We start from the raw sequence: 23,507 nt of genomic DNA, 5'->3' as shown, positions 1-23,507 counted from the left end.
CAGTGACTGATAGGTCTCCATGCTGTTTTGCCTACTGTGGTCAGAATCTTTCTCTGAGGTGTGGCCCTCCTGAGAACCGAGGGAAAGACTGCAGGAAAAAGAAAGAGGACAGAGACCCAGTTTCTGAAGCCTTAAGAACTTTCCACTCACTCGGATTGTGAAGAAGACCCAGAAAAGCCCTGGGTGGTAAACTCCACAAGGCTACGTTTCAAAATCAGAAGATGATCCGAGGGAATGGGGAAGGGGCTGGGGAGCAAGATCTGGGCCTGAGTCAGCACAGAAAGGCGGGGAAATCTTGGGGCCAGAAGGGCTTAGCTCTGGAATCAGATGGAAGCCTCTTGCAGTGGAGAAGCTAGAATTTCAGCACAATTAACAACGACGTGGGTCCTTCTCCCGTTCTGGCCTCAGCAAACCATCTAAAGGGAGGGGACATATCCTCACATCCCAAGATGCCTTGCATACAAACCTAGTGGCTCCTGGTTTCACTTCATCAAACTCCAACTCCATCCATGCATCTCGGAGACACCCCTTGTCTGGTGCTTACCCAGAGAGGAAGGGTCCCTAACAACCTTTTGAGGTGTAACTTGTGAGTCTCCAAAAGGGTATAGATGGCTACCGCTAATACAAACGCTTGCTCTTAGAGAAGCCCATACACAAGTGTGGGTGGCTCTTACTTTCCCCCACTTTCTTGGGAGCACCCCCACACACACTTGGGCATGCTCTATTTTCTTATGAACAAATGTTTCGTTTTCTTAACCTTATATTAAAATAGCTTTAATAAAATCACTAACCCTGCTTGACGAACTGGCTAGTAGTCACTCTTTCTAGCGTCAAAGTTGGGAACCCCTGTTGGCCTGAGTCAGGGTCCCCAAGACTACAGGAACGCCTCAGGCTAGAGAGGGTGGCAGCCTGGAGCTGTCTCTCATAGGTGGGGACAGGGACAGTGCTCTCATAGGTGAGGACGGCGACAGTGCTCTCTTAGGTGGGGGCGGGGACAGTGCTCTCATAGGTGGGGGCGGGGACAGTGCTCTTACTAGCACCTCTGTCAATACCTTGAGTGACAGAAAAAAAAAAGGTAAGGAAAAAAAAAGACCAAACCTTTCAAAATATTGAACCTGAACCAGAACCCTCTTCTGACTCCATTTATACAAAATGAAAAGTCATAGCAACAGAACGGTTACTGCCAGCGAAGACCCCTAAGGGTTGGGGCTGAAGAATGGACACTGCAGCAGGTACAGTGCTGCTGTGAGAACAGAAAGGTCTAGACAACACGTGGTGGCGGCCATGCAGCTCGAGGCCACACTAATCAGCAAGGAACTGCACGAAAGGGGCAAATTCCAGGCATGAGAGTCCTCTCAGGAAAGCTGTGGTGAGCTGAAAAGGGCCAGGCCAACTGCCGGTCAGACTGCAGCGCTGCAAAGCGCACCTCCCAAATGCTTCTGTGTGCAGACCGCTGAGCAGCAAGCCGGGTGCAAGCACGAACTTACAGATGTTCGTCATGACCCACAACCATGCCTGCCATCTAAGAGACATTCAGTAGCAGGTACTGAGCAGCTAGTTGCCCAAGGACAGCAGGGGTGCCCCCCATCCGCGATGATGGGGACCCACAATGCAGTAGGTACTCAGCAGATACTTATTGACTCGGGCATGAGAGCAGACAGGAAATGATGCCATGACACAAACAGGCATCTCATCAAAAAGGCAAAGAATTAGGAATACTGTTTATAAACTTTTTATTTAAAAAATAAAATTATAAACAAAATACAGAAAAATATTGACACCTGTGTAACAATACGATGACTTTTCATCTTTAGGGTAATTTACTGTTCTGAGAGAATAAAATCCTAACTTTTATAAGGGAATTCTATGGGGTAAAGGAGAACTCTGATATTTCATTAGCAGTGGGTACTTGGCATAGGTAAGACTTAATACATACATTCAACACTTCACAGCATATTCAAGTCTCATTTCCAAGTTCTACAGCAAACAGTGTACCTCAGCAAAGTCCCCTAGTAAGAGTGCAACATATTATTAGAAAACAACCCGGTTTTTCCGAGGTCGACTGGACTTTCACTACTTGAATACATTTCACAATGGTCTCTACCCAGCTGAAGCCAAGCCTCTTCTAGACAATTAAATATAAAGCAGCAGCCAGCCGTGAGGCACCCCTCCCTCCTTGATGTGAGGCCTCCCCGGGAAGCTCCTTAGAGCACCCGGGTCATGTGCAGATGCACACTGTAGAATCTTCCTCTGAAAAGTGGCTGAAGCACATCACCTGCCCAGGAACAAACTCCTCATTTCAAGCAAGAAATACTGGGAAACCCACACAGTCATTTTCTGAAAATACACAGTAGTGTTCTCTATTTTACAAATCAACTATGGACTCGTTAGCAATCTGGATTCCCACTTAGTTTCGAAGTTACAGAAGCTGCCTATCCCAGCCTCCTGACAATCTTCCCATTTCATTTTTAATTATAATTTTATTAAAATCAACATAAATTACAAGTAACTCCCATAACTGAAGGTGCTAGATTCCATGGGATCTGTCTGTGTAAACAGGGCAAATGACATGTTGAGATCAGAAATTCTTAAGTCTCCAAGCCGTCCACACAGACCAAACATCCCCTGCCCATCCTCCTCAGTTATCTCCCCAGGCTGAGACTCTCATCTGTGAGACGCTGACAACATTGGAGACAGACGAATTTCACTCAGTTGAGCTCCTTCTGTCTTCAGGTTGTGACTTCTCCAGGACATGATGTCTGGCAGTTGACAGCAGGCTGCTGAGTTGACATGGCCTCTAAGTCAGATTCACGAACAAAAACCACCGCGTCACCACTGACATTTATGAGACACTGCGCCTGGAAAGACAGCAGACAGAGTCCAGGAGCCTGCAGCACAGCTCAGATACCTGCTGTGCACGGGTTCTGGGAGAAAACCAAACCCAGCACAGGCCAATCAACCACTACATAAAACAACCCAGCGGAAGATGAGGAAAGAAAAAGTTCACAGGAAAAGAAATCCGGAAAGCCTGAGAACACATGACAGAATATTCAAGCCCGCTGTCAATCAGAGCTCTGCAAACCGACAGGAAGAGACCATGCATGGATACTGGGGAGACGGGGAAAGCAGGACATTACTAGGTGCTGACAGAGGCAAGGAAGCAAACACAGGTACTGGAGAAGAGCAACCACTCTGAAAGGCAACGTCGTCTCTCCCAGAGCAGGAAAAGCGTGCACTCTCCAACCACCATTCCAGCCTGTACTTTGTATTTTCCTCTAGACAAAAATCTTGGATGGGACTTTTTACTACAACATGTTTTTAAAAGGAAAATAATAAAAATAATGTAAATACTATCAAGGAGAAAGTGAAAATATAGTTATACCTGATACTAAACAGAAGTGAAAATGGCATAAACTCTGTTAATATGGCTAAGCATCATGAATGTGATAAATTAATGAAAATAATTAGAATATGCAAAATAGTCTCAATGGAGGCAAATTCTGTCATTATAGGAAAACTACAAGCATCAGAGGCCTTCCCTTTGGATACACTCACTGTGCTAGCTCCTTATATCCATGTTAATTCTTACAGCACTGTATACATCAGAGAAACAGTCAACAGACACTACCCACTGCCATCAGCAGGAACAGCTGAGGATTCTGAGTGATCAACACTATGGAGTGCTGAGTGGCTAAAGGAATAATGAAGACAATCTTTTGGCCTCAAACTGAGAAAGTCACTCTGAAAAATAAAGTGATAAAACGAGCTACAGAACCATGTGCACAGCAGCACTGTGCAGACGCGGGGTGAAATGTGTGCCTGTTCGTGTGCAGTTAAGACTCTCTCTGGCATGCTGGGCCCTCAGAAACCGAAGTGACATTAAAATACACAAGAAGAAAAGTAAGGCACTAATGACTTGGGCTGTGTGTAGTAAAGAAACTGATCGGCTGGAACACAAAACAGGGAGAAACTTTTCTATTTACTTATTTTTAATGTTTTTGAGACAGGGTCTGACTATGTAACCCTGGTGAGGTGGTTTGAAAGAAATGACCCCCCAAAGGGAGTGACATTATTAGGAGATGTGGCCTTGTTGGAGGAAGTGTGTCATTGTGGAGGCAGGCTTTGAAGTTCATATATGTTCTAGCCATGTCCAGTTAGTTCAGACCACTTCCTGTTGCCTGCAAGTCAAGATGCAGGACCCTCGGCTCCTTCTCCAGCACCACATCGGCCTGCAGACCACCATGTCTGCCTGCATGCCACCATGTCGGATCATAATGGACTAAACTTCTGAAAAGGAAAGCTGCCCCAATTAAATGTTTTTCTTTATAAGAGTTGTAGTGGTCATGGTATGCTGTGGGACAATGTTTTTTTACCCTGCAAAGATTTGTTTCTTGTTGTACTTGTTTAATAAAATGATGATTGTTCAGTAGTCAGGCAGGAAGTAGTGGCAGGGCGACCAGACAGGAAGTAGAGGCGGGTCAATGAGAATAGGAGAATTCTGGGAAGAGAGTCAGTCTGCAGTCATCACCCAGAGCAAACAAGTTGTGACTGCCTCGCTGATAAAGGTACCAAGCCAAGTGGCTAATGCAGATTAAAATTATGGGCTAATATAAGTTATAATTTGTTAATAAGAAGCCTGAGCTAATAGGCCAACCAGTTTATTAACTAATGTAGACCTCTGTGTATTTCTTCGGAGCCGAATGGCTGCGGGACCGGGTGGGACAGAAAACTTGGTCAACAATGGTGTCTCTTCACAGCTATAGAAACCCTAAGACAACTGAGTAGCCTGGAGTTCTGGGAACCAGGCTGGCCTCAAAGTCATATAGCTCGGCCTGCTTCTTCTGCCTTCTACATTTGTTTTTTAATTGAATTTTTGAAGTTTGAATCTAGTACAACTCCTCCAAAACATTAAATACATTAAAATACAATATAAAAAAGACTACATATATAGACAAAATATCTTAAAAATATAAAAAGCAACTCGGTCAGGACGGTTCCTTCAGTGTGAAAACACACAGGCTACCACAGAGTATATGGGGTGGGGTGGGGCTGTAGGCACTCTAGCCTGCATGTGTGGTGGTGTCTACCTCAGAGTGTGTGACAATGTGCTCTCCACTGTGATCTGATTCACCAAACATAACAGAAAGCTGTCTTCTAGCTTCAGACTAGGACTATTCTTTAACATCTCTTAATGTAGTAGAACAAACTAATAAAAATATGTAAGTTACAAGAATTGAAAAAGTGGTTAAATGGTTTCTCTTTCTTAAGACACTGAGTAAATTAATAGCTCTGAAATAAGACTAAGGCTGTGCTTAAGTTGGCTCTCTTCTTACACTGCTTGCACATTTATGGCTAAAGTCCACTGTGAAGATAACTTTATCCATAAAAGCCAGGAGTCCTGAGAATGCAAACTATCTGCCCTTAATTATAATCATCTAAGTATAGGGCTAGCAGCAAAATTCGTACCCACACAGACACATACATCTACTCTTCTCACTCCTGTGAAACTGAAATACCATGAGTGCAGTATCTGCCTGCATGTTCCCTGTTCTCGGGGCACAAGGACTTTTGCTCATTTATCGTGAGTGTGAGGCAAAAATATGATTTCTGATGTGTGCCAAGTAGAGCAGGATGGCGCATGCTGCTTTCAAGACACTTGGTTACTTATATAATTATGTAATTTTAGAAGAAACCCCTAAAATTTTTGAGCTATTTAGTTAAAATTAATAAAAGAATGATACTCTAAGGTTTAGTCTAGTAAGACCTCTTCTTATTACATACCCCATTTACAGAGTAACATTTGGTAGAAATAAATAAGCAGTCTGTCCCCATTGTATGCTCTTTACCATCAACTAGACATCCCAGTTCACAGGGAGAGGGGCACCTCAGACCTCCTGAGAGGAGACACAGCCACATCCATATTCCAAGGCTCACCAAGAGAGTGGCAGGAATAGTAACTCCAGCAAAGCTTAATTAAGGGCGATTAACTAGTCACGTGAACTATGGAGCAGAGCCTGAGCAATGATGACTGTGTGAATAATAAAGTCATTTAAGTATGCTTTAACATCTACAGTCAAAGTTGTGAAAAGCAATTCTTTCAGAAGGGAATGGATGTGACAGGCCAGAGGGTCATTCCTGACTTCCTTAGAGATATTTAGTCATCTCACCTGGTTCTTACTTGGATTTTCCATGAAGACACACTGCTTCATAATGTAGGAAACAACAGCATTCCCTCCCAGTGCGGCAACGTGAGCTCTTACCATGGCAAACACTTCAGCAATGAAAGCATGGAGGAAACCACTGACTCCTCCTTCCTGCAAAGGACGGACAGACCACTGCATCATACACAGGGTAAGACCATGCACAAAATGTCAAAAGCCAAAGTACACATTCTGAATTGCTTTAATGTAAAAGACAGTCATTCATACTTTCCTCATAAGGGTTTTTTTCATTAATAAACACATCTCTGAGTAAGGATTTTAAAGTATTCATTAAATCTATGCTAAATTGTAGTTTGCCCATGACTAGCTGATGTGGGGTTCCCCTCTGTGTGCTGTGAATAGCATTGGTTAATAAAGAAAGCTGACTTGAGCCTATAACAGGGCAGAATATAGTTAAGCGGGGGAAACTAAACTGAATGTCGGGGGCGGGGGGGGGGGGGAGGTGGACTAAAGAGAGAAGCCATGGAGCCATCGCCAGAGACAGACATGCTGAAACCTTGCTGGTAGGTCACGACCTTGAGGTGATACACAGATTAATGGAGATGGGTTAAGTTAATACGTTAGCCAATAAGAAGCTAGTCCTAATGGGTCATCAGTGATTTAATTAATACAGTTTCTGGGTGATTATTTCAGTTCTGGGCAGCTGGGATAAACAAGCAGCCTTTCATCAACAAATTGGTGCCAACGTGGTTGACTAAAATCCACTTAAAACCTGAGAGGGCTTGAAAATACAGAGTTTAACACAGCTTCTTGTTGTTTGCTGGTGGTGTGCTGCAGCTCCTTTGAGAGAGGTTTTTCCCAATTCAGCAGAAGCAGAAAAAAAAAGCCACGCCATTTTGAAATGCTGGCTTTCTGGGCCGTGCTGAGGGCATGACCTCTTGCTCTTTCAGGAGACCGAGCATTTGAATGGGGTTTGTGAGCAATGTGCTATGGCTTGCTTGGTGGCAACATGGATCGGCTGTGTGCCTAGAGATGGGGTATTGTACATGGCTCTCAGAGACAGCGAGCAGCTCCGCCATGCTGGACTGGGTGGGGCAAGCAGGCAGTGCCATATTTCCCCTAGCAATGGCGCTGTTTAAGTTCATAAGAAGGGCTTAGCATTTTAAGAAGTGCTTCTGGTCAGAAAATAATTACAGATATGCAATAAAGACAAATCTAGACATAAAAGACCTCTAAATGGGCCACAGTGTGTTTAAAAAAATGTACGTAGGCTTGGGATACAGAAGAAAAAAAAGAGTATGGAGAGTTATAAAAAGAAGTAAATGGTTTATAAAAAAATGAAAGTCTTTAAAGAAATAGAGTACAGTCATAGATTAAAGAAGATAATAAAATAAATATTAAAAATAATAGAGTAAGAAAAGTCACATAACGATGGAATATGCACAGAGAGTCTGAATTGTGTATACTATTGTGTTTCCTTTGAACTTTTTGACTGTGAAGGAGCTAAGTACAGAGAGACATTTCATTGTATGGACTGCTAAACTAAACCAGCATGTATATTATAAAGGTATCTTGACTTCAGAATTTGTGTCTAAGGATATGATGCTTTGGAAAAGAGGTTCTTCTTTTGTTTCCACAGACAATGAGAACCTGTGGATTCATTCCAGGCTAACGTGGGTTGATGGACCATGAGCCCCTGAAGTGTCACCTTGAACACCCCCCCCAAAGAAAAAACTTCACCCAACACAAAAGCAGAAAGCAGTTTGGAAAAGAACTATGCCCGAATTCCCAAACATTGTTTATAAATGTCTATTTACATTTAAAGGGGGATATGCTATAGAGATTTGCATTAGTATGAATCTCAGTTTATTGATACAAATTTAAAGTATACTGTGTAAATCTATTTCTGATCTTGATTAAGGTTTTGTGTTTGTGCAGCTCATTTAAAATGTATTGTAATAGATAATCATCTATAATAGTCAAGCTTGTAGTAATATTAAGCTTTCTAGATGTAAAGAGATATATTTCATATGGATAGGATTTTTAAATCTTTCAGAGACCTTCAGAATACGCATTTAAAATATTTTAAAAAGTTAGGACTCTTCATGACAGTGAGACACATCTGCTCCTGGCAGTACCAATCTACTTCAAAAGGATGACGGGCATCGAAGAGTCTCCTCATGGAGTTTGATAGCCATTTGGGCAAGAAACTGCTCTTGCCTGGACTGCTTGATGAACTGGACATGCAGGACTCACGAAGAAATGACTGCTGAACTTGCCTAAAGGTGAGACATCCTTCAAGGTTCCTGCTTCATCAGAGAACCTTCAAGACATTCTATAGGGCACAAAAGAAAGTGACTGATAGGCAAAACTGTCTTTGAATTTCCTGCTTCATGGAAAAGTCTGCTGGATACTATGGGCCAACAGGCTGAAGATGGATGCCCCAATGGTACAGAAGAACTTTGGGTGACTGTCCAGGTGGTGTGATGTCTCTGTCATTTCCAGAGTTTTGGAAGTTGCTTACAATGCACTTCCTATTTACTTGGGTAATATTATATCCTTCTGGAGTCTTTGATGGACTTGAAAAGTAGAAAGAAATAATATAGTTTTCCTTAGTTATGATGAAAGATAAAGTAGATATATATACTGTAATTGAACTGTAATTCTTGCTTGATACCACATTAGATGCTAATGCACAATTCAGCAGTGCACAAATAGCATTGTGTACTATGCTATACACATTGTTAGAGGATAAACATAGTGGTATGGGGAACTTTTTCTCTTATAAACTCAACACAACAAAAATTAAAAGCTAGTCAATAGCTTTTATGCTTTTCTATTTCTGTTTTCTACCAGCTCTACTGAAGGTGGAGTTAAGGACAATCAAGGAATTAAACTGAAGTTAAGAACACCAGAGTCTACTATTAGGAACAAAATTATTTTCTTAAGTACATCTTTAAAAAAAGTTTACATGCATGGGTGTTTTGCCTGTATATCTATATCTGTGTACCACATATATGTCTGGTGTCCAGAGAGGACTGAAAAGGGGCACGGAAACCCCTGGAGCTAGAGTTACAGATGGTGGTGAGCCACCATGTGGGCTCTGAGAACGGAGTCTGGGTCCTCTAGAGCAGCCAGTGCTCTAATCCCTGAGTCATCTTTCCAGCTTGCCCAAGCACATCTTTTTAAAAAGCTAAGGAGAGTCTCCAGACTGTAACCCTGGGAAGCGACCTCTGTTTGAAATTCCAGAACTAGATCAGCTATCTGAGCCTCCACTCGGGCAAACAGCTCTGTACACTCTTCACCAGTCGCCTCTGCTTATGAAGTCAGGAGACTGGAGCAGAGTATGTACAGGTCAGTTCAAAGAAGCAAAACTGACTGTAAGGGATCTCACCAGGCTACACATGGGATGCTGTGCCTTAGGCTAAAGGTGTAGGTCTCTGCTGCAGTGAGATCCACCAGGTAGTAACACTGCAGCAGGGAAAGCCTCCACAAAGCAAAGAGTAAGGAAATGAAAACACATGGACCCCAGCATGGCCACCAGCTTATGCACGAAGCCTACTATCGAGAAGGTTGAGACCACAGGATCATGTGTGCCAAGGGTTCAAGACTAGCCTGGGCAAAAAAACTTAAAGGTTCAAAATAATATAGCCATACACTACTACGAGCAACTAGAAAAGAAAACAACAGAAAAAAATAAAACATGCCAATTTTGAAACAAACCTATTTTGTCAAACTTAAGTAGACTTTAATTCTCTATTAAAAGGATCTGAGACTACATGATTTATCCTCTACATTAACATAATCAGAGTACAATTAAAATAGTCTATCTTAAAGAAAATATCCACCTAATTAACTAACCTGTCAGACATTATTCATTCATCTACAGAAAGACATATTGTGCTTGCTCTATGCCGGGCTGGCTCCTCACGGGGCAAAGGAAGTGTGCCCTGGAGACACAGCAGAGCACAGCGGAATCATCTTACAGGAAAGGCACTTTCCACAACACAAACTGCTGTGTCAGTCACACAGACAGATAATGGGGGTTCACACCTCAGCAATTCAAAAGTTCCCCTATTAAAATATTAATTTGTTCAGAAGTCCTGACTCATAACATAAGATACAATATAGTTCCCGTTTCTATTAGGTTAAATTCCTGAGTTACGAATGACACAATAGAGTGGCCCTGATTTTGTAATTTAATCATACGACATAAAATTTTATAGTCGCCATGTAGCAGTTCCCCATGTGCACTGAGGATGGGGAGAAGCAGCACTCTTGTGCACTGTCAAGTCTGAGAAGTTGGAGGAGGCCGCTTGTTTGCTCCTGGATGCCCCAACCCAAAATAACCACACAAAAACTAGATTATTTGCAGTATTGCTTGGCCAATAACTTAAGCGTATTTCTGGCTAACTCCTGTATTTTGAATTAACCCATTTGCATTATTTTATATTTTACCATGAGGGTTGTGGCCTACCGGCAAGGTTCTATCTGGTGGCTCCATGGCATCTCCCTGACTCCACCTACTCTCTCTCTATCTCTTCCAGCCTGGCTACATTCTGTTAAGCCACTGGCCAAAAGCAGCTTCTTTATTAACCAATAAAAGCAACACATATACAGAAGAACTTCCCACACCATTTCAAGGGCCCTGCTACAACAGAAAGCTGGCAGGCTCCTCCTTTTTTCAGAGGGAAGGAAGCACAGGGGTAAAGTAAAGTACCCTGCGTTTACATCTACTATAAAATCTACTACTTCCAAATGCGACTCCTTAAAAACTGCTGTTTAGATACATCTCAGAAGAATATTTTAGAAAACTTAGATGTCCTGTCAGAGCAGTTTTAAATCTTGTATCAAATCTAAGAGGAAGTCATTTGCTTTACAATAAGGATCTAGAAGTTCTGCAAACAAATGGGCTTAAATCAGGCACAACTCCTGCAAAAGGGGTTACTGTATGAAATGTACGTCTTATGCAAAATCCATCCGGGCAGGTCACAAACAGGTGAGTCAAATTAAGTGTCTGTTATTTAGAAGAAAGCAAAACTTGGCTTTATTACTAACTCTTTCAAGAAAAAAAAAATTAAAGTTTTGTAACGTTACCTCCCGAAGAGAAGTAGTTTCTCTAATAAAAAACATGTTAATGATGCCAAGATATTTTGTTATCTTTGCTCCAGGAATGAAAGAAAGAGGCGTCATCTTAACAACCCCAACTGTGGAACTTGCACAAGGTGGAGCAGAGCGATTCCGGAAATTTCCATCACTCATGGGACTTGCTTTCTCAACCGTCACAGCTAAAATTGGAGAAATAATGGAAACGTTAAGAACAGACACTGGAAACTGGTTAGTCCCCTAAGGTTTCCAAACAAGTGGTGACAACATTCAGCTGTCTGTGAGACTAAGCCATGTCATGAAAGAAAAGAAATTATCATGCACTACATGCAATTTAGAGAAAGACATGAGAGGCTGGAATGGAATTCTTTGGGAAGGAAATGACATCCCTGCAAAGGAAAATGTGATGCAGTGTAGCTAGACACACAATGATCGGTTACACAGTGGAGAAGGAAAAAGCGCCAGAGCAGTAAGGTAGCTGCTGTAGAAACCAATTATCCAAGGAGAGTGTGAAAGTTGGTACATTCCCGTGCATTTTCCACCTGTTTCAGGCCACTCAGGCCACTCCATCACTGCTGGCTTGTAGGCAGCCTAGGTAACACTGGGTGTAATACAGTTCTAAATTTCTTTCCCAAACTTTTTTGATTAAACAGCCACATAACTTTAACCTTGACAAGCATCTTGGCTGTCTACCAGCTGTCTGGGGAAGTAACAGTAAAACAGTCAGCACCACTTACTAAGTAAGTGCAGCAAACCACGTCCTGTTAGCAGTTACCACCACCTACTACGTAACTGCAGTGAACACATGTCCCTGTGTTTCCCAGCTCACAGCCAGCCACAGGGGCACCGTCATGACTGTTTCACAGGAGGAAACCAAGTCGCCCAGTTGTTGATTTAGCACCTCTAGGGTTAAAAATATGATTCTTGCTGATCTATTTACTGTATTGCCCCCTCTGAAATGCAGTTCTTTCCATTTTAATGTAAATCCACTCAAATATTGTTTTCCCCAAATCTGTCAAAAACCAGGCTCTAAAGACATCTCTCTCAAGTCCAGCAGTAAGACAAACTGTCTAATTTGTAGACACACTTGATCCTTTGATATCCTGTCCTCAGACTTAGGAAGCTGACAGCCATGAAGTCAGCAGTTCACTGAGTCCTGAAGAGTGTCTTTCTAATAAGAAAACTGGCTGTGTCCTCCTAGGCAGAGGTGTAATATACATCCATAAACTTTCAGAAAGCTTATAAAGAGTGAAATTTAAAAGACAATTTTATATATAGCTAAAAGTAAGCAATGAAAGGCTCTGTAATCACTTCTCACGAAGGACCAAGTGTCTGCAGCTTTCACACTCAAATACATGACTGATTGGCAATGTTGTTACTAGGCAGTAAGGTCTAGCCTTCACCACTGGGAAGTGAGGGGTATGCTTCTCAGGTCATCAGAATGTGGTAGAAACGTCCGCCTACTTGTCTTAATTGATCCGCGCCTTATGGTCTGAGCTTTCAGTTTAATGAGCTCTATCCAGCTGCTGCATCTGTCTGCAAAGGAACTGTAATCAACTGACGTTGCTGAAAACACAGACAGAAAACAAAAGAAAACACAAAGAAAAAATATGGATGACGTGTCTTACTCGCCATAATCCTCCTCGATGATGTAACTTAACTTCACTGTAGCTTAGGGAAAGAGTGACCTTTTCAGGCCAGACAAGAGGGGAAGGGGCAGTGGGGAGTGGAACTTAGACATTCAAGTGTCCAAACCCAGTAAGGCTGCCGGAGGGCTTAGGTACATGACCGTGCGGTCTCAGGGGGACAAATGCAGTCCGATTAACGCATAAGCAGAGGACAGACCTCTGACAAGATTTGGGGAGGGGCAGCTAGCACCCCTTCTATGAACAGTAAAAGGTTAAAAAGCTGAAACTTTGGAAACTAGAAAAACTATTAAAATACTAATAAAATAAAATAAAATGAGAACAAAGCAAACAATTGATGAATTTTTAAAACATTCTAGATACAATACAACCGTATCGATGGTCTATTCCACTGTCCAGTGCTTTCCTCTGCCTGTAATTTTATGTCTACTGATCTACAACTTCTCATGTAATACAGTGACTGTGTGCCTAGTTAGGCAACTCACCTCTCTGTGCAGCTGGTGTGCCTGAGTTAGAACTCGTACTCTCCAGATGTTCTAGAAAGACAATACGAACAGCATTAGCTCGATGCTAAGCACAAGCCAGGACCTCTTCCCTGCTGATATTAATATCTTCCGTGAGCCCAAAGAATAGAGTAAGTATATCTTTATGGCTTTATTACAAAGGCAAACCAATCACAAGTATTAGGATTTAAAATGCAGTGCCTTCACATGAAGACTATACCCATTAATAAACACCACGCACAGATGGTTGCTTACTACGACACAAAATGCGTTTCTGGAGAAAACACCAACAGTAGCACGCTAGCAGAATGACAGCTCAGAAGAAAGGGTCAGTGTGCTGGGGAAGGCAAGGTTTCAGGGGAGGGGTGAGAGCCAGCGCCATGACACCACCCATGCTCACACACATCACCCTCACTTCCTCGCCTTGGCCCTTCTCATTTCCTCCCCTCTCTCCATCTGGCTTTCTCAACAACTCCCTCTGATGGTAGCCAGACTTTGTGGTATTAAAGGGTGACAGATCCCCAGCTAGGTAGGAAGCCGGATCCCCCAAACAGATCCTAGCAGCCTAGAGAGTAGCATCTACACAGGAATTTGTTGCATATATATAAGATATTGTGAAAATGTAAAAGTACTATTAAAGTCAATATATATTTGCTGTTCATGCTTTCTCTGTACTAGCATATTTAAATTTTTGTTTCAAGGAATTATAAAACTAAACAAACAACAAAAAAAGAATAGCTCATTAGAAACAGTAAGAATTACTCGGGCCATCCATTTTTTTTTAAAGTGTCAACTAAGCAAATATATTTTCCATCTCTAATGTATTGACATTTTGGTAATACTTTCAAATTAATAAAATCTAACTACTCAAGATATGATTTGTATAGAACATTCTCCTAAATGGAGTAGCTAACACTGGAGAGCATGCAGTAGCTGGCCGTCCTCTAACTGTGGAGATGCCTATGAAGGTGCCACGCTGCAGACATGTCTGAACATTGACCGTCATGTCCACAGACTCCACACCTAACTAGTACAGTGCTTGTGATTCAGGAGGCTGAGGAACTGAGCAAGTCCGAAGGAGATGGCAATACAGGAAGAAGCTGGGGAGGCTCTGACATGTATTCAGAGGCTTGATCGTCTGCAGAGACCATAGAGTGCAGGAAGGGGCTCCTGCACACATGGAGAACAAGCAGTCCACTACAGGCTTGGAGGTTCCCAGGGTTCTCTGGGGTCCCTGCTGAGCAGGACAGACTCTGTGAGTACTACAGAAAGGACAGTTGAGTTGCGTGTGACGATAAACATCTACCTACCAAGTTGGAAGGTAGAGGCAGAAGTTCAAGGCAGTTTCCAAAACCAAGAGTTAGGGTACTGTAGCTTCATAGTAGACTGTCTACCTAGCATGCTAAGGCTCTGGGACTTGATCTCCATCAACAGAAAAAAAGAGAGAGAATGTATAGTTCACATTAGGCATCCTATGAATTTTTTATTTTCAGGAACAAAAAGGAATAGCTAAAATCATTGTACAAACCACTAAAACAAAATTCTCTTCCATAATTCAGTACTGCTGTGTGTGATAATCATGGCAACCCTAAACTGTGCCAAGTAGAAACGACACGACACAAAGTACTATGAAAAATGTTTGTGTCTGTAAAAGGCACAGTGATGAGCCAAGCACTTGGGTACACACTGTAACCCAGCATTTGGGAAGAGATATGAGGAGAATCACAACTTTAAAGTCACCCTCAGCTAGGCAGTGAGTCCGCTCAGTCTGCCTACATACAATCTTGTATCTCAGAAAATAAACAAATAAATCTATGTTATTTTCTACAGAGAATAAGCTAATAAGAGTACATGCGTTTGAGAAGGGGAATGAAGGGAAAAGGAAACTTTATTTTAGACTACATGATTTTTATAGTGTATATATTTCTCTCTGAAATTATTACTCTCCCCCAAATACTGATAATGGGGGTCTTTATTCCCTAACTTTAATTGTTTTGAATCATAGATAATCTTCAATGTTCAAAAAGCCTTTCTGAAAACTTGAAAGGGCACAGTTATGACTAGCATACCTGCCATGATCTTAACTCTTCTCTTCAAGAAATGTTCAAGGTCTGCAGGACTGGGGATAAGTGAACTTTGGCAACTCAGTTCAATTTGCACACCTTAGACACAAAAGTCCTCAGACTCTTGGCTCCTTCTCAATATAGTCTGGCTTCCCAGATTACAGACTCTCAAACAAGAAGGCGGTACAACTGTATGCAGTGTGGCTCATCAACCTGAATGTCTCCAGGTCATTTCTAAATGGAGGACAACAGACTTCACTATTTTTCATTAAGCATCATTCAAGCTCTGCTGGGGAGCTAGCACTGAAATCTGGGTCATCTGAACATCTCCATGAAAAAGTGAGGCAAGGAGTTCTCACGTGAGAGCCCCACTCCATCTGCAAAGAGCTGATGTCAAGACACAGCAGTCCATGCTTCTTTCTCCTGAATGTGTGTGTGTGTGTGTGTGTGTGTGTGTGTGTGTGTGTCTGCGCCCATGGCCATGTAAACAGTTAAGAGACAGCTTGCAGAGAGCATGTTTCCTTCTTCAATCATATGAAACCTAGGAATGGAACTCAGATTGGTCATCAGATCTGGTGGCAAGCACCCTTACTCAGAGTCATTACACTGGCCCTGTTTCTGATTGCTTAACAAAGTCATTATCACCGGGCATGGTGGTGCATGCCTATTATCCCAGAAATATGGGTCAGGAAGACTACTGAATATTTACAGCCAGTCTGGGCTACATAGCAAGTACCAGACCAGCCAGGGCTCCACAGCACAGCACAATCGTGTTAGCAAACTAAAAACAAACAAAAAGGTACCATTAAGTAATAACTCTGTCGCTCCCAGAGGAATAAATCAAAGCAGGCAGGGCAAATAAGGTTCAAATTAGTAATCTCTTAGCTTACTCTAACAATTCTTAGCAAGTCTGATATCCACACACAGAGAATAAAACAAAGCCAGATTAAGAATGGGCTAGCAGACACGAGTATATTAATAACCAAAACAAGAGCTGCAGACATGGCAAGGACTTTCCAAGTCCTTCTCAGTATTCTGTCATAGTCAGTGACGAAAGCGTCTCTCAACTGTAGCTCCTCCGAGGTACATGCTGACATTCTGTAGCCAGGAGAACAGTATTACAGCTAGTTAGGCTAGATGGCTCCATCCTCCAGGGAAATTGGAGTCACTGTAAAAGGTCAGTTTGGTCTTTCCTCCACACTACATTACAGGCCCTTTCAAGTTGCCAGAACCTGATGTAGGCCTTCCCAGCCTCCAGAATCTGGGCCACTGAGTTTCTAATTTTTCTAAGTCACCTTGTTTTCTGGTGAGCAACACATGTTGGACAAAGATCACTACAACACAAATTAATAACTCTAGTGACTTTTCACTTCTCACCATTACAAGTTATCAATCAGCTTTGCTATAAATTTTCTTGGAGTGAACATATTTTTAATAATTACTGTTTTAAAACTTCCTAAAATATAATATTCTCTTGTAGAGTAAAAGGTATTACAGCCCAGAGTCTTTAATTTTTAACAATTTTCCCACTTAAACATTCAAAGTTTTAAGTTACTATGATCACAACTGAGTTTTGACATTCTTTCAGGTGTTTTATCAATATAATCAATGATTGGACATACTTTATAAATAAGAAGGTGGCTCAATGACTAAGCTAATGATGAATCTAAAGACAGAAATAAACCTATCCATAATGCTACTTAGATGTGGATGAACTGATAAAGAAACTGCCACATAAGAGTTGTAAATTATTAAGGCATAAAGATAGAAATAAGAGCTTCAATTTGAATAGTTTATAATGGAAAACCAAAAGTAAGATATCAGCAATGTATACATTGCATGTGGGTCACATACTCCACGTCAGGACAAACATCCTACACTACTTTCTTCCTTCTGAATTCCCTGTCATAGTCCTGCACCCACGTCTGGGCATCTATTCTTCTCAAGGGATGCTTTACAGCTTCTCTTCTGAGCACTATTACTTTGCTCCGTAGCAGTCTGGGTCTTCTTTGCTGTGCAGTCCTCTGCCTCTACTGGATCTCACTGTCCTCAAGCTGCCTGAAGACAGAGGGAAAGCGACCGTGGTGCTGCTTAAGTCCTTCCTCCCATCCCATCTCTTAAATGAGCTAGACACGTGTACCCTATCTTTATAATTTTTTTTCATTCATTTGTTTGTTTTGGAGCCTCATATTCTAACAGTCCAGGCTGGCCTGTCTCAGTCTCCCACGTTCTGGGATTTCATCTAGTTTGCCTCTCTAGTTTTCATATCCCTTATTCTTAATCCCAATAGCTTCTCTCCCCTGCTACTGCTTTGGTCCAACTCTATGAAGACTATTTACAGATTCTTTCTTACAGGTGTCATCATTTTGATCAGAATACCAAAATATACAGTCTTTAAAACACAGATACAGCAGATATACAAGAGACTATGACTATATAAAAGTATTTGTAGTAGTATAAAGAACTACTATATAGATAGAGTTAAGAATTCAGAACATTTATTTGTAGAAAAAATAAAAGTTAGTGCTTACAGATTTCCAAACTGGCTATCACAGTCAGTGGCTGATTAAATAGAGTGCCCCTGCGAGGCTACAGCCCCTCCCCTGAGCAGGAAGGACTAAGCACGCACAAAGCAGCCCAGAGACAGGAAACAGGGATGGATGGAATGGTCCTTGTCTGTACTTTTAACCAATAAGAACTAAGTTAGGCTAATTAAACTTCAAGAGTAGTAAACTATCAACATCTAAATAAAACTATCATTCTATAATAGATTAGATTTACAACATATTTGAGATAGATTTAAAGTAGTATACGGCTTATAATTGTTTCAGTCCATCACCTCACTGTAACTAATACTTTAAGATTTATGTCTTCAGATTTTTGTTTTGTTTTTGTTTTTCTGTTTTTGAGATAGAGTTTCTCTGTGTAGCCTTGGCTGTCCTGGAACTCAGTTTTTAAATCAGGTTGGCCTTGAACTCACAGAGATCATTCTGCCTCTTCCTCCCAAGTTCTGGGACTACCTGGCCTTTTGTTTTTAATATCTTCAAATTTTAAAGCAATGTTAACCTTTTACAAACATGAAAGCATAAAATTATTGAGCTCATCAATATTGTATGAGAAAAAAATCTCATTGTAAAGCTTTTTTACCAAGGATATTTTCACTTAGGTTCTACATTTTTAACTCTATTTCTCTCTCTTCCTTCTACAGGTATCATTTTAAAGTGCCTTTTAAAAATGCAGAAAAAAAAACGCTCAAAGTGTGAGTATAGAGGAGACTAAGTCATCATGACAGTGTAAAATCTCTTACAGCACGGCCTCCTGGACAAGCTTCGTGGTGATACCATACCAGGTATGTTCCTCCTAAAATCCTGACAGCCTTCACTTGACGTTCTTTAAGAAGTGAAGAAAATCAGTACCTTTTAATATTTCACAGCAAACAAACCTAAATAACTATCAAGGTGACAAAGGTGACACAGAGTCAACCAGAAATCTGAGATCAATAAACTTTTGTTACTTTGAAAAACAAAATCAAATTCATCATGAAAGGGAAAAACTGACCATGGCTGGACAATTCAGAGCCTGGTTTACTCTTTACCGTGAATTAGGATAGATGCGTGTTATGAAAGCAGTGCATGACATTTAGATTGCTGATAACAAAAAAAAAAAAATAATGAAAGGTTTATCTAAAAGCAAAGAGGAAATTGTTAATAAACATATTATTATTGGCTCTTCAAACTATCCTCCCTGTCAACATAAAAAGAGATAAATAAAAAACAACCCCTGCCTTTTTAAGAACATGAATGGTAAGGAGTAGTCAATGTCTGAGGGAGCAGGCTAGTCCCTGGGCATCCTTCCTAGCCCTCCTGCCTTCTTCTACACTGAAACTTAGACCGTCACACACTTCCTCCTTCCACTCAATACTCTGTCATGCTACAGCACATTAACACCGCATTCATGTTTGAAGACCACTAGTCTAGTCTTCAGACCTTTCATATTCCATCTTACCCTCAAATCTTCAATGTAACCTGAAATAACTTCTAAAGACATATTTAACACATGTCCTCCCGAACAGATGAAGTAATGACAACATACACATGCAACACAAGCCAGAACTTAGACAAGTATGTGAGAAAGGGACAGATATACTTCAAGGACTCACAGTCCAGGAAAGTACAGTGTTCAGCACGGAGCACTGGGGGGCACCCATTTTTATGTACATTCATAAACAAGATGGCCATGATAGAGAGTATGGTGGTGAAGGGGGTGTGGTGTGGCTCAATGATTTTCAAAGTCTAGAAACCCTTTTTCAAGTAGTGTCTAGAGAGCCAAGGCTGTAACTATACAGCTGAAGATCTTACTGTCCACCCTCCTTTCAGCGCCTCTTACCCAGAAGCTACATTAAAAAACTTAGCCCTTAGAGAGGAACAGGCTTTCTGGTCTAACTAGCTGGAGTTTCTTGGGAACACTGATAGTTGTGGAAGTTTTGACCTCAGGCATGAAGTTAGTCTTTTATTTACTTCTCCCTCCCCCACCCAAGACAGGGTTTCTCTGTATAGCCCAGCTGTCCTGTACATCAGGCTGGCCTCAAACTCAAGAAATATGCCTGCCTCTGCCTCCCAAGTGCTGAGAACTCGAGGCTGACAGAGGTCTGCAGTCAGTGGGCTTGCACTGCTGCACAGCAGCCCTGCAGACAGGCTTCCCCTCCATCTCAGGCCTCTCATGCTGCCTTTTAAAATGAGCCATACACACTTCGGGCAGTTCACAAAGAGTCGTTCTATCCAAATGATTCTTCCTTTGTTCTTTAGTTCACAAAATATCATTTCATAATGCTGAGCACATAAGCAGTAGTTAGAACCCATTAGTATGGACAAGGCACACTCACAAGCTTCATCCTAATCTGATGTAGGAGGATCATCTGTGTATGTGTTACTTTCATTGGTTAATAAAGAAACTGCCTTGGCTTTTGATAGGTCAGCAGCTTAGACAGGTGGAGTAGACAGAACAGGATGCTGGGAGAAAGAAGCACAGTCAGGCAGACGCCATGAAGCTCCGGCCCAAGATGGACATAGGTTAGAATCTTCCCAGTAAAAATGGTGCTACACACATTAATAGAAATGGGTTAATCAAGATGTGAGAGTTAGCCAGTAAGAGGCTACAGCTAATGGGCCAGGCAGTGTTTAAATGAATACAATTTGTGTGTTGTTATTTCGGGTGAAAAGGTAGCAGTGCGGGAGCCGTGCGGGATGAAAAGCAGGCCTGCCTGCCTCATCACTACACTAATCCTCCGCAATATCCAGTCAGCAATGACAGCATGGCTAAAACTCAGCTAATCTGCACTCAACTCCAAGTATATATTCTTGTAAATTAGCAACCGATTAAACCTTCACCGACCAGGTTTTAGGGGTGCTTTCTCATTGCAGAGGTTTCTCTTTTCATCCCGGAAAAGAGCGGGATCTAAGGAAGCCAAGGAAGATTATGTTTTTAAAAAAAGATTTACTTATCTTAGGTGTACAAGTGTTCTTTCTACATGTATGTCTACGCTGAGTATGTGTACTGACAACCACAGAGGCCAGAAAAGGGCATCAGATCCCCTGAAACCAGCTATAGACAGTTGTGAGCAGCCATATGAGTCCTGAATCCAAACCCGATCCTTAAACTCTGAGCCAGGTCCCTCAGGAAGATTTTTAACAATAATGGTTTTTTCTCTAAAAACTATGTTTACTCAGAAACCTGGACTCAGATACCTCTGAACTGGATTTCCCCTTTATCTTCCAGGAACGTAAGGATTGCTAAGACTTTCTGTACAAATCCAAAACTGAAATTTAGTTGATGACAGAAACAAGATGACCAAAGTTACTAGGTGATAAAATTCAGAATTTGAACACAGATTATCTCTTTAAAACTATGGGCTAGGAGATAAACACATATTCCTACATGGATAGACGGGTCTTACACTGAGTGGTTTAGTGAAAACACACACACACACACACACACACACACACACACACACACACTTATTCTGTTTTCTACATAATTTGTTATCAAATAAAAGTATGCATAGATAGAACAATTTCAAGTGTTATGATTATAGTAATTATCTTTTAAATGAAATATAACATAATATATAACTAATTTTATGCCTAATTGAGAAATAACCTATTATTTCTCAATTAAAAACTTTAGAATAAAATACAAACTACATTTACAGACTATGTAATAGAAGATTAGACACAACAGTTTTGAGAAGTTAAAATAAAAATTATAGTAAAATAGAGAAATAAAGAAAAAAGCAATCCTTTTATTCTTTTCTATAGAATGTAGAAAACAAGAGATTTTTCCCATTAAGGAGAAATTGTTTTGCATTTGAAAAACTATCAATTTCTTATAAAAAACAATGTCCTCCAATAACAGCTATGGTGTAAAAGATAGAAACATTCTTGGCTAACCTGAGCATCCCCCAGAGAGTCTATAAAAATCTCAAATGTTTAAAGACCTCTACTAGAAGAAAACTTACCATACAAAATCACTCTACATAAATATTTACACTGGGAACTCAAATCTTCAAAAGTAAAACTTTAGTATAAGGATGGAACATAAGAAAGCGGGTCTTCACAGTTTATAATCTCTTCACAAAGTAAAGAAAGGCATACTTTGCCCTATTTATGTATATGGAAAACACACAGAGACAGATGGAGGGCAGACTCCTCAGCTGACTCGAGAGGACCCACCTTTCGCTGCTGGGAAAGCAGGAGCAGGCATGGAGTCCGAGCAGAGCTCCAGCGGGAACTGCAGTGGCTCCTCGCTATCCGCAGAGGCTGGAGAGGCAAGCACACCAGTTACTGAGCAGCCATCTACCGCTCCAGCTTTAACCTAAAAACCCGTCACACAGCTGTAACAGACAAATGTGAACTTAACTTCCTGACATCAAAATTTACCTCTCTGCAGTGTCTTTTCAACATGGGCTTTTGTGGTCTGTAAAGCCTGGTTTTTATCAAAAGTTATTGCGACTGCTGTGACTGTAACCTAGGATTATAGAAACAATCGTGATTAGCAAATCGATCACTAACAACATTAAAAGTCTTACAATTTGCTTTCAGCACCATGGGAAACTCTGTATCAACTGACTAGTTTCCCCTTCCTGATTAAGACTCTCAACCAGAAATCTATGGAAACTCAGAAACCCAGACATTTCTGAAAGAGCCTTCTCTGAATGTCATGAACAATGAGCCCCATTCTGTTTACTATGGCCTCAGTGGGAAGATACATGTGAACCCCCTGCAGATAACCAGCAATAAGGAAATTAAATACACGGCCTGACACACACTAATATTCTTTAGATAATCTGAGTTAAAACATTGTGTCATAGTTACTTAGTTATGGTAACAATAAACTAAAACAGCACAAAGGGCTAGACGCCTCTTCCACAATCAATGGCACCTTCAAAGTTACCTGGATTAGCTCGTCTTCAGGCAGAGACACTGTGAAGTTCACATGGCAGAGGCAGCAGGGAGTCATGGAGCGGAGTTTGAAGTACAGGCTCTGCACAGAAGAGAGGACTGGTGATTTACCTCTTGGCTTCATGGAACTAATTCTATCCAAGGACATTACATCACAAAAGGTGAAAACCAAGAAAAGAAAGCAAAACTGGCCCATCGCTCTGAGAGCACAGTGTCAGTGACTAGCTGTCAGTAAGCCTTAAGTGTTTACAGTGTATGATCATGTAAACACAGAGGACATGAGGTCACAGGCAGGACTATCTTGGAAGAAAGAGGACTAAGGGGAGCCCGGTCACAGCATGCACTGCAACGAACTAACACAACGTTATAGAACCTACCATTCTATGCAAAGAAAATGCACTGCTAAAGGATTAGTGTTCGTCAACAACTCTGGCTCTTAAAACTGGTTACTCTACAGATGTACTAGATTTTTACGAAAGTTTAGCTACTAAATTAAATAGCTTCTTCCACAGTACCGACTCTTAGGAGAGTCTCGCTGTGGCACAGCTGAGACTGACAGGCATGTGAGGCA

General features: G+C 41.4%; 1 protein-coding gene across 22 annotated transcripts in view; it reads right to left on the bottom strand.

Moving 5' to 3' along the window:
• Window positions 1-1,716: 1,716 nt before the first annotated feature.
• C2cd5 (C2 calcium dependent domain containing 5) overlaps window positions 1,717-23,507 on the bottom strand; it is a 92,162-nt gene continuing 70,371 nt past the window's right edge. For 13 of the 22 annotated variants that reach the window (XM_085687322.2, XM_085687315.2, XM_085687326.2 and 10 more), the window contains 8 exons: window positions 22,929-23,018; window positions 22,415-22,502; window positions 22,208-22,294; window positions 13,399-13,449; window positions 12,732-12,833; window positions 11,259-11,449; window positions 6,168-6,314; window positions 1,717-2,858 (listed from right to left, as the gene is read on the bottom strand). In XM_085687322.2, coding sequence (XP_085543448.2) covers window positions 2,730-2,858; window positions 6,168-6,314; window positions 11,259-11,449; window positions 12,732-12,833; window positions 13,399-13,449; window positions 22,208-22,294; window positions 22,415-22,502; window positions 22,929-23,018 — 885 coding nt within the window. In that variant the 3' untranslated portion in view covers window positions 1,717-2,729. The remainder of the gene's footprint in view (window positions 2,859-6,167; window positions 6,315-11,258; window positions 11,450-12,731; window positions 12,834-13,398; window positions 13,450-22,207; window positions 22,295-22,414; window positions 22,503-22,928; window positions 23,019-23,507) is intronic. The other 9 variants (XM_085687330.2, XM_085687332.2, XM_085687320.2 and 6 more) reach the window with 2 other exon arrangements.

This window comes from Myodes glareolus, chromosome 3 (assembly GCF_982192425.1).
Source record: "Myodes glareolus chromosome 3, mMyoGla1.1, whole genome shotgun sequence".
Classification (NCBI taxonomy): domain Eukaryota; kingdom Metazoa; phylum Chordata; class Mammalia; order Rodentia; family Cricetidae; genus Myodes; species Myodes glareolus.
This window is presented reverse-complemented; position numbering and strand designations above follow the sequence as displayed.